The sequence below is a fragment of the Mycetomoellerius zeteki genome, unplaced genomic scaffold (assembly GCF_001594055.1).
Source record: "Mycetomoellerius zeteki isolate Tzet28-1 unplaced genomic scaffold, Tzet1.0 scaffold155, whole genome shotgun sequence".
NCBI lineage: Eukaryota > Metazoa > Arthropoda > Insecta > Hymenoptera > Formicidae > Mycetomoellerius > Mycetomoellerius zeteki.
Genome location: NW_017256500.1, coordinates 1,427,851 through 1,439,597, shown reverse-complemented (window position 1 = coordinate 1,439,597; position 11,747 = coordinate 1,427,851). Strand labels below are relative to the sequence as shown.

Below are 11,747 nucleotides of genomic sequence, written 5' to 3'. Positions count from 1 at the left end.
ACGATATATATATATATATATATATATATATAAATCAAGATATCATAAGTCGATCATAAAACGATGCTTTTACATACGGACTGCACACATCGAGCGATAGGGAATGCGATCAATATATTTTTGTATTTTTACCGAATTCTTGGACTAACGATATACATTGAAAATGACTCGATCGAGGTTGAAACGTCTGTAATACTAAACATTCTTTATATTATATTTGTTATTGATATTAAATGATTTTTGTATTACATATGGCTCGTAGCCCTTTTTTCAATTACTAATTTATTCTGATTGAGCCTTTTCGATAATTTAAAATAACTAATTAATCATCGATTTTTATGAAGCTGAATAAGCGTTTTATTTATCTCAGAGTTGAAAAAATTTCACATTTTTTGGATAAAGTCCATGTCAGTGGAAAAAATCGATACTTTCCGGAAAAAATCGATAAAAACTGGTTTTTCTATTAAAAACGATAAAACAAATTAAAATAAATCTTTTTTTATCAATATTCTAATTTACAAGCAGTCCAGATCTATATTTGTAAAAAATTTCAATTCTGTTACTACTATATTTTTGTTATTAAGAATTAATATAAAAAATTCAGTAACTTTTAATTTTTATATCTTTATTTATAACTTTATTTAGCACTTCGTTTATACAAAGTTATTGTTTTTAAAAATATATTTTACATATTCATCATTATCAATAGTGTGATGATTTATATCAGGTCTTGGTCTCCTGCAAATTTAAGAGAACAACCAATATCAGGCATTGATCTCTCTAATTTCCTTAACAGTTTTAATAGTATTTTTCAATAGTATTTTCAGTAATATTTTTAATTTAATCCACTTTATGTATTAATTTGATTTAAAAATCTTTATTACTATAAGATTTCGTTTCTCTTTGAACCATAGATAATAGTTAATATGATTCAGTAATCAAAAAGATACCATTTTGCATAAAGTCATATAATTACATTTTAGTATTAAATATAATCACTTTTATAATTTTTACCAATTTATTCTTTTGAATAAAAACATTTAACATAAAACGAATAACATAGTTTTTTTTCCATTCTTTGAACTTTTCCGATCAATCTTGTTTATCTACAGTTTTCTTACACTCACACACAATATGCAAATATGTGATATAACTAGTGAATGTCCATATACAGTTAGTTGAAATCAGACCAGATAAAACTTAGAGATAATACATCAAAACTATTAATATTTTACACATTAGCTAAAACTATGTACAGATGAATAAATCTATTTAGAACCTCTAAGCGAGAGTTTATCACTGATTGAGTTTATCACTCAATTCCTTAAAAAAAATTCCAATGTTAATATGTAACCCAAAGATAATACTCTTCCAATGTTGCTTTGCCATAAATTCTACACTAGGACGTTTTCTCATTAAGTAATTATCATTAAAGAAAATGATTTTAAATGAAATTAAAACATTTAAAAAATATTATTTAAAAAATGTTATTAAAAAAATGTTATTTAAAAAATGTTTTACAGAAAAGTTGCTAATTTTAAAATTTTAAATGGAATGTTTTAATTAGAATAGTCAATTCGCATAATTTCACTTTCTTTTCATGTTACTTTCAATTTTAATGTAATATTCTTTAAAACTATGTTACGAGTTTTCAAAATACAAATGCTGCAACTCTAGTAGGTATAGTATAAATTTTATTCGTAATCAGAGTAGTGACACTTTTCCGTGTAAACAAACACTTGTTTGAGAATTACAACTGTCGTTTTTCCATGAAAATATGTAAATCTTTGGATTTACACTATTCAATTTTCACTATCTAAAAAATGCTAATTTTTTACTTATGTCACTTTTCTGTCGACGGAGCGATATGCTAAAATCAGTATTATACAGAGTTGAGAAGCATTACTTTTTCCCAAGCTTTTTCCGTTATTTTTTCATTATTTTTTATAATGAACAATTTGATAATCACGTTGCAATTTTTTATAATCAACACTAAAAGGTTATGCTAATAAGGTTGCAAAGCTCGACTTTTCTAACCTTAGCGTTTAGCGTTTAGTTATAAAAAATTGCTTGCCGTCATGTTATTATAAAAAGTAACGGAAAAATACGAAGTAACTCGCTTCCCAACTCTGGTATTATAATATACTGAGAAAAAATGTACTAAATTTTAATAAATATTTGTTTCACTAGTACTTAACATTTACTTACCATAAATAAATACTTACTGAGTAAAAAAAATGATAGTTAAATCAAATTAATAGTTCATATACCAAATAAATATGACATTTAGTAGAGGAAGGTCACCGATACCGACATACCATTTTGTTTTTAGACAATATTTCTTAAACAAAAGGTAAAAATACAAATTCAAAAACATAAATACAAACTAAAAAGTGTCTTCTATCAGATAGTATAAGCAGTTTTTATAATACTGTTTACAATTTTGCAATAATTAAGTTTTTCGTAAGTTATGCAAAAATGAGCGTCTGACAAAATGGGCTCCAAAACTGACATAGTAGGCAATAATGCCAAAATTCCTATTCTATAAACAAAGATATATCCTGTTCTGCAAGGAAAACTAATTTATGAAACTATAAACATTTAAAATGACATAATATTATCAATAATACAGTCACTATTATTTTAATTACGCAATTTGCAAAAGAACACCGTAAGAAATTTCTTGTCGGATTCATAGAATTTGTTTTTAGCTGATTTGGTATAGAAATAAGTCACAAATACATGAATTATGAATTTGTACTTCTTTAATTAGCTAAACAGATCACGTTTTTATTAGTATTAATAAGGTGCAAAAGTTAGTTTCTAAGAAATAAGGGGATGTCGTTTTAGGAGACCTATGTCAATATCGGTGACCTTCCTCTGAATATTCAGCTAATGTACTATTCAAACAAATATTTATTAAAATTATTACATTTTTCTCTCAGTTATATAAATTTTGTTCATAAACCTTCAAGTTATTTTGTGAGTTTTTTAAAAAATTTGTTACAATTATTAAGAAGTCATATACAATAATTAGAAATTTACGAGTCACAACTGTTGCCCCGGGAAAAAATGTTTCATAATTATATAAAAAATTGACATTCTATATACAATTATACAATGTATATAATAATTATATATAAAATGTGCATATACAACATTTTTTTCTCGGAACTTAATCTCATGCTCACCGAACAATGTCATTTCATTTTTAAAAATCCAATACTTCTTTTAATGTTTCGGAAAAAAGTTTGTAAGAAAGTCTGTAAAATCGCTTTGCAAGAAAAGACTTATATTTTGCAAAATTCCTATACCATGAAGTTCTCAAAAAGTGTTCACATTGTGAAAAATATATATTATCTTATTTCCCGCTATCTTATTCCATCGTTCTCTACAAAATTTTGAAATTGATAATGAAATACCATATCTGCACTTATTCATGCATAGAATGTAAGAAAAGTCACATATCTAAGCACGTGTTCCTTATCTTCTTTGCTAAAACTTAAATCACGAGATCACGTGATACCCGTAACGACTTACTAGGAATTACAGATTACATAAGTAGTTATGAAAACGCACGTCTGTAGGAGCTAATCACTAAGATATAAATACGTTGTACTGTAAGTGTGCGTTACAGCTCAGATACAATTGGCATTTGCACACAAAAGTACTGCACGGAGAGAGCATAAGGGATCATTACGTACTTGATAATAGACGCATTACACCAGACAGCCTCTGAAGCAAGAAAAAAATCAAATATTAAAAAAAAAAGCTTCAACCCAACACTAGTTACTTCCATACTTCTGTGGAAGGGAATCTCGAAATATACGATATTATCAATATTATCACTTTGCCATATTCTCAAAACAAAAGTTAAATTATTTCATTTCCGACATTTCAATACTATTACGGAGTTTTCAAACAAAGCTATTTATGAAAAATCGAAATCAGCTTTACTTCATTACACGGAAAAAATGACTTTACTGAAGTATGTATTTAAAAATTTAGGTAGATAAAGATTTGAAAATAATTTTGTTGGGCCATTAAAATAATTGTGTAGGATGCTCAAATACCAAATGAGCAAGCTACAAAAAGTTTGGACATTTTAGGAACCAGCGTCTATAATTATTTTGATAATCCAACAAAATTCTTTTCAGATCCGTACCTAGTTAAATTTTTACGACCGACTGCTTCCGAAGATTGTTCGATACATACTCTAGCAAAAAATTTTCTTTCATATGAAATACTTTTTTTTATTTATGGGGCATGTTTGAATTTCTACCTGGACGCTCTCCGAATGTTAAACAAGGATGACATAACACCCGAGGAGCACTCAGGTAGGGAATCAGAACACACGTCTGAGTGAGTGATAAAAGACGAAAAAGAAAAAATTTATAGCTTTACAACTTAAATTATGCAAAAAAGTAAAAAAAATTTTTATTTTCCAGCTTCTTGACATTGATTTAAAAAAAATTTTATTATATTTTTATTTACTTTTCCACAAAACATCTTTAGAACTCTAGTAATAGAATTATTTTTCTTCATATCTAGCTTACCATTAATACGAAACACGCTGTACCACAGTCGTGCCTATTTCCGATTACCAGAAATGCGTAAGTCTGAATGAGACATATAATTTTAAAGTAATCATAAGAAAAAGATACCTACGCGCATACATGCTATTGTTTTATGACATAACACCAAAAAACGAATAATCGTAGTCATAATACCTAGGTCGGATATTTATAGTCGGTTCTTATATTTAAGGTCGTCCTAAATACATACCGAGAAAAAAATTATTTACTTGACTAAATTAATTTAGTTCATCTTTATTTCTTTTGTTGAAGAATGTATGCATTTAAGTCAAATATAATATATTTGTCTTAAATACGTATATTCTTCATTGAAAAAAATAAAGAAGTAAATTAATTTAATCAAATGAACAATTTTTTTCTCAGTGTAGCCTTCAGATGTTTTAAACTAATCAGAACTGTATTAGCATTTTAAAATATTTAAAACGATTTTGAAATAAGAATGAACCATGAATAACCATAATTCATAAGCTGCGAAATTATCGAAGTTTAGTAACATAGATAACTATGTGGGTATAAACTATATAGATAACACTAATTTCCTGATATAGATTCGATTATCCTACATACGTTCGAGTAGTATATAATCCCATAAATATCAAAATTGAATATATATATCTTCGTGTAAGTTTTTGCATGCTTATCATTCTGTAAAATATTTCGTCAAGTTAAAACGTTCGATAAATAATAAAGCAGCCGTTATGAAATTAGAAAGAAAAATTAACAGATATCATTCGGTACATAACAAAATAATATTTTACAACAATCGGCTAATTTGCTTTACAATTTTATTTCGCAAATCAAATTTACTCAAATGACGTAATAGATTAAGATTTGTTTTAAAATGTATTTATGCCTTTTAGACGCGCAACCGGATGTATCACCGGATGCCGTTATTGTTGTTATACACCGACTTTATAAAAGATCAATTCGCAAAGAAAAAGACAGAAATTGACTTAGAAAAACAGACATTACCATCGGAACGGTAGAATTTTATCACTCGACAATTTTATTCGTATAAAGCCGTAATCATATTATCGATTATCGATTGCCGATTGGATTGCGATTAGCGTTAACTTTTCAATCAATAAGATTAATTCAGAACAAAGCAGCCACCGCTCGTTTCGAGCTGATTGGTTGAAAACTAATCGCGAATCACAATCGCGATCCAATCCGGTAATCGCTAATATGATTACGGCTCAACGTAGAATACAGAATCGTATAAAATACATTGTTAATCAAAGCTTTATTTTGTTCCGTGTAGTCGATCAATGATCGGAGAATCTCCGGTGAAAAGAATTATATCGAGATGATCCTAACTCACCCCCGACCAACGTCTCCAAGTTGCCGTGGCTGGGACTCATCAGATTTTTCGGCACCGGCACATTGGCGACCAGGCACTTGATCGCCAATCGCCACCTGCTGGCCTCCCGCAGATTATCCTCGTACTTGTCGAAGCTGCGGAAGCGCAAAGTAATTGTTGTACGTTCGCGCCTCAGCGTGACCTTCATGCGCGTCTTCTTCAACGTGTACGCGTATATGTAGAGGTACGCCGACGTGTCGAGCTCGTCGCACTGCTGGTAGAGCTCGGCCGACTCCACCAGCTTCATCTGCGACTTGGACGCGCCCGGTCGGCAGGCGCAGCTGCCCGCGTTCCTGCGCTTCGACCGCATGCATCTGCAACCGATGATATCACCTAAGGCGATCGTCTCGATCTTCGTCGCGCCGTTGTGCTCCTTTTGCAAGCTCAGACCCTTCTCCGTCAGCTTCACCTTGTAATACGTGTTCCGTTTCGACGTCACGTAGAAGATCTCCTCGAGGACGGCGCTCGAGGTTCCTTGTACGCTGTCCTCCATGGGCCAACGCTTGCGTTCCACCATTTGTTCGGGGAACAAGTCAGAAAGTAACTTATTTTTCGAGGAAAAAAAATTACCGAAATTAAAGCGGCAATACTTTTTTGTTCTCGCTTTATCAGTCAAGTGTTATCGCGCTGTCGGTCGAATCGTCGTGATTCTTCGTCGCTCTTTGCACGCCCGTTGATTTCTTTCTCGCGCGCGTACGGCGATCGATTGGGCGACGATCGCACTAAATCCTAAGAAAGAAAACGAGCGACGATTATCGTAAACAAACAAGATATCCCGGTCAGGATTATTTGGCACGCAGATGTTTGTATAGAACGTTGCGAAACACGACTGTGCGCGTTCACGCTGTTCGGTCTTCGATAACGTAATCAATATAATGTATAGTAACGAGAGATCGGTCGGCCGGCGTTTTAACATAGACAGTACTCGTGGCGGTTAGCACGTGCGGGCGAGCGGAAGGACAGACGCAAGCACCTCCTAATGACTATCGTCGAGGCACCGCGTCTCGGCTCAACGGAGGCTCGAGGAATGCTCCGAAATATCGGCCCCTAGCGTTGCCCACCGTGTCCTCCGTCCGTGGAAAAGTGGCGAATCTTCCGATATCAAGAAATCACAGACATTATTCTTGAACGACGATGTTCTTGAAACCACCATGCACACCTGCATAAGTCGCGAACTCGAGCAAAGGTCCGCTCTCCGGCAGACTACTTATCAGTCACTGCTCGGACCGACGCGCGCCAGCGACCCGCAAACGGCACACCAAGTGACGTCGACCAATGTTATTCAAATGCACGGATGTTCACGAAGCGACAAAGCCGAGAGACGATTCCATACCGTTCAGGCCCGTATTTATCCGGGGCTGCTAACCCTACGAGAGCCAGCGACAGCAGTAACGCAGAGCAGCGGTGTCGCGCCCCCCCCTCCTCTCCTACTGCCACTACCCCTCTCTACGATGTATAGTATAGCCTGACTTACCTCTCCCCTCTCCCGGATGAACGGAGTTCCAGCTGCGCGGTGAACTTTAAGGCTGCGCCACGCCTACGAGGTCCAACAAGATCCAGTAATTCAGTCTTAATCATTTCCGGTTAACTTTGGGTACCTTGTACCTTCCAGCAAAAAATACAAATAATATAATACAATGGATAATACAATGAATTGCAATGAATCATTATACATCCTTGATCGCGGGTCGATTCACGCTCACTATGCTCGTAAATATTATTTGTCTTTGTTTAACTGTAATAAAAAAGGATAAAATGATTTCAAAGCCTTCTGAGCACGCAGCACTAGTCGTTTGTCAATATAAAACGAAAAATGAAATGACGTCATACTGTACGTGTTACATTGTTTCTCCTATCGGAAACGCTATTTATTTATTATCGGACAGTTAAATTTGAAAATTGCTAACTGCAAAATTTAAAATTAAAGTGATCGTATTATTTTATTTTTCTTGTACATTTTTTGAAAATTATAATTTAGTATTATTTTTGTAAAATGTAATAACTTTTAATTAATATAATTAAGTTTAATTAAAATAATTATGAAATCAGGATATATATAGAGATGATTACTTCTCAGCTTTGCAGCTGGCAATTCTTAAATTTGATTGACCGAAAAAAATAAGCAGAGATAAGACCAACCCGAATAAGAGTTGCGTTTTAAGGCTGGAGCACAGATCTTTACATAACGTATAATGTATAAAGCATAAGAAAATTAACCAATCGGAGTCTTTTATTTTATAGAAAGGAAGGAAATGAAGGACTTTGATTGGTTCATTTTCTTATGCACTATACATTATGCAAGATTCTGTACTCCCGCTTTTAAAGAGAACTTTATATAACTATAATATATAATTATTTTACGTAAGTAATATGTTAAAGATATAATTTGACGATTAGTTTTTATCATGATAAAATAGTGATTTGATGAAATAAAAACAGTGACTGATTCGTTTATAGATAATTGCAATAAATTAAGTTTACAAGATGTTCGTGCAATGATACAATTAGCAATAATATTCTTTATGAACTCTCAACATCTTTTACTTGAATGTCTTATAAATTTCCAATATTCTTTAATACTTGTTTTAGAATAAATATTTTATTCTGTAAAATATATATTTGTTAAAATAAATCCTCCTGTTTTAAATACGTTAAATATACATGCTCAATTGTATCAAAAACATATTTGTAGATGGTAAAATTAGGAGTAAAGAAAATTGCTTTAGAAACAACACGAGATTAAACTATTTTGTATTTAAAACTATAAAACACACAAATGGAAAAAGTGATGTATAGATTTCGTAATTCTAAAGTTTAGTATTTTTTTTCTCGCACTTTGTATCATAGTTATAGATATACGAGAGCAGTTTCAAAAGTTAGTAACTTTTTAAAAGAAGACTACGTTGAAAAATAAATCGAAATTTGATTTAAAAAAAGTTAAAAACATATTTTATGAAGTATGCAATAAAATAGGATTCTTTTGATAAAGAAATTTTAAAAAACAAAGAAATATTATTTCCATTAAGAAAACATCACGTAAAAAATAATTTAAAAGAAAGTATGATGAATGTACAGTACGAAAACAAAACGATAAACAAGATATATGAACGCCTATTTTAGAATATACAATATTTATAAAATACTTATAAAATATTTATAAGATTTATTTACATATTTACGAAACTTTTAGATTACACAAATTATAAAGATTTATCACTAATATTACGAAATATTTATCGTAAATGTCATGAAAATATTTAATACGGAAGCCGCTATTTCGATGATCCATGAACACTGAATGTTAAGAAAGGGATATATACTCGTATATATATATATATCTATCTATCAATAAAGATGTCAAAAAGATTAGAACATATAATTAAAACATATTTCTTTTGTAAATGATCTAAAAAGTAATAGAGAATTAATTTCGTAAACATTATATAATGTTAAAGTTGACTTGAAATTTTTGCACTTCGTATTTGTCCGCGTTTATTTCTTTCTTTTTCTTTTTCAATTGGTTGTCTGTCACAATTTAAAACACAATACAATTAGCTAATCAATTAATGTTATTCTTTCTTTCTTTCTTCGAACTGTCTTAAAACTATTACATTTAATAGAAGCAACTCATTGAATTATTAACAATGTGCGCTGATGCTATATTTTGACAGCGTGAAGCAGCTTTAAAGTTCTTCGCCGTGTAAGAAAGAAAAGGAAGCAAAGTGCACAGTTGCACGAAAAGTGACGGACAACGACACAGCAAGGGCCCTTATCATGAATATTGCTATATAAATAATGCTATATTATAATTGTAAGTAATGATAGAATTCAAATATATTTAATATTCATATAGGATTTGCGAAACAAAACGAAAAACTTTTGAAGAATACGGAGTTTAATTTTTTGTTCTGCTTATTGTCATCTTTGTTTCATTTTTAATTTCAAATTTCTTTTAAATCTATTTTCTCAATTAAAAAGATGCATTTATATCTTCATGTAAGTTTTATTTGTTACATCATTATTCTAGCGAAAATAAAAATCAGAGCTTTAAGGCGCCTTCAGACGATATCACCAATGTATGCCAACATGAGCAAATATCATACACATATATGACACACATATATGACATACGTAATTATCCATATTGAATGTAGATCAATATTTAGCGAATGTTTACGAAGTTGGCGTATACGTTGGTCATATCGTCTGGAGGCGCCTTTAGCCGAATGTAAAAGAAAGAGTAACAGAAGTGTCAACGAACTTCTTACGAAGCGTAAATTGGAACAACAGAACGTAAAAAAAGTGTTATTCCAATTTATGCTTCCTAAAAGTTTTGTTGACACTTCAGTTACTCTTCCTTTAGTTTATGCTCCAATTTTTATTTTTGCCAGGGTGTGTGTGTAACATCAATAATTATAACACACTTACATAAAAATATTGATACTACAAAAAAAATTGAGAATAATGATAGAAAAATTTTAAATTTAATTTCTGGAAATTATTTTATTAAATAAAAAACACATACACATATACATATAAGCAATTTATTTTTATTATTATGTTTATTATTATTATTGTACGTGTCATATCTTTATTTTATTATATTTCCTTTGTTTTTATTTGTGTCGTACAATCTAATACCAATTATATAAATGACAATATCGTATTATTTATATAAATAAACTTTGTTTCAGCTAGCATTAATCTTCCAGAATGATGATCTCATATTCCTATATAAAAATGTATTAATTTAAATGCTTTTGTATTATTCACAAGTCTAATTTTTTTATATACATAACTTTAAATTGCTTAACTGCTGTCTTGCTGAGGAATTAAGAAGACATACGTATGTATAATGGGACATGTATAAAAGAAAAAGAATTCCATGCAAGTGTATAATTAAATTTTATCTCTTTAGTTAATTTTCTTTTGGACTATGAGAGTACCCCAAAATTTTTGAAATTAAAATACCGCAACAAGAAAGTTTTCAAAAAATAAATAATAAATTAATTTTAATAGTAAAATAATTGTTAATAGTTAATTAATAGTTAATTAATTTTTATAGTAAATTATGAAGATATAATATATCTTCATAATTTATTTTTATAGTAAATAGATTACAAAAGTCGAACAATAAGTTTTTGAAATATAAATGTTAAAAATTAGCCAATTATAAATTACGATTAAACAACCGTCTGCGCGTCAATATGCGCGACATATGCTAATGATCGCACACGCATTCACAGACATTATTAGGCAAGATTGTGTGTGTAACGTTCACGTAATATTGTGTGTCAAGTGTAACATTTGCTAATTTTAAGATGAACGTAATATGAAATTTTTGACATGTATATTTTTGAAAAAAACGATATTTCTATTTCGAGAGCCGAATACCGTCGGAAGTATAAAAGACGGAAAAAAATTTTTTAAACAAAAATTGTACTGTTTCATTCAAGAGTATTGTCAGAATTGCGTCCAATTGACATTTTAAAATACTTAATAAATGTGAAAAATATTTAAATGTAAGCTAAAGAAATAAATAAAGGGTGTAGTTTACTTAACATTACAAATGCTTTGAAGCATTTGATTGATCAATCAGAAGAAAGAATTTTACTAATTGATCAATCAAAGAATGTTTCAAAGCATTTATACCATCAAGTGGATCGCAGGCCAAATCAATTAATAAATATACGAATGAGGATTCATTTTACGCAATATACGAATATTTACAGATATGCATCAAATTTCAAAAATCTGTTTTCCTACATAAAATAAGTTTTTCAATGTTCTGA

General features: G+C 30.5%; 1 protein-coding gene across 2 annotated transcripts in view; it reads right to left on the bottom strand.

Moving 5' to 3' along the window:
• Nucleotides 1–7,327, bottom strand: part of Sk2 (Sphingosine kinase 2) — a 16,478-nt gene extending 9,151 nt beyond the window's left edge. Inside the window, exons 1-2 of one of the 2 annotated variants that reach the window (XM_018445058.1) lie at nt 6,365–6,430; nt 5,917–6,269 (exon numbers count right to left, since the gene is read on the bottom strand). In XM_018445058.1, the coding sequence (XP_018300560.1) occupies nt 5,917–6,265 (349 nt within the window). In that variant the 5' untranslated portion in view covers nt 6,266–6,269; nt 6,365–6,430. Of the gene's footprint in view, nt 1–5,916 lie in introns of both variants that reach the window. The other variant, XM_018445057.1, reaches the window with a different exon arrangement.
• Between the last annotated feature and the right edge of the window lie 4,420 nt (nt 7,328–11,747).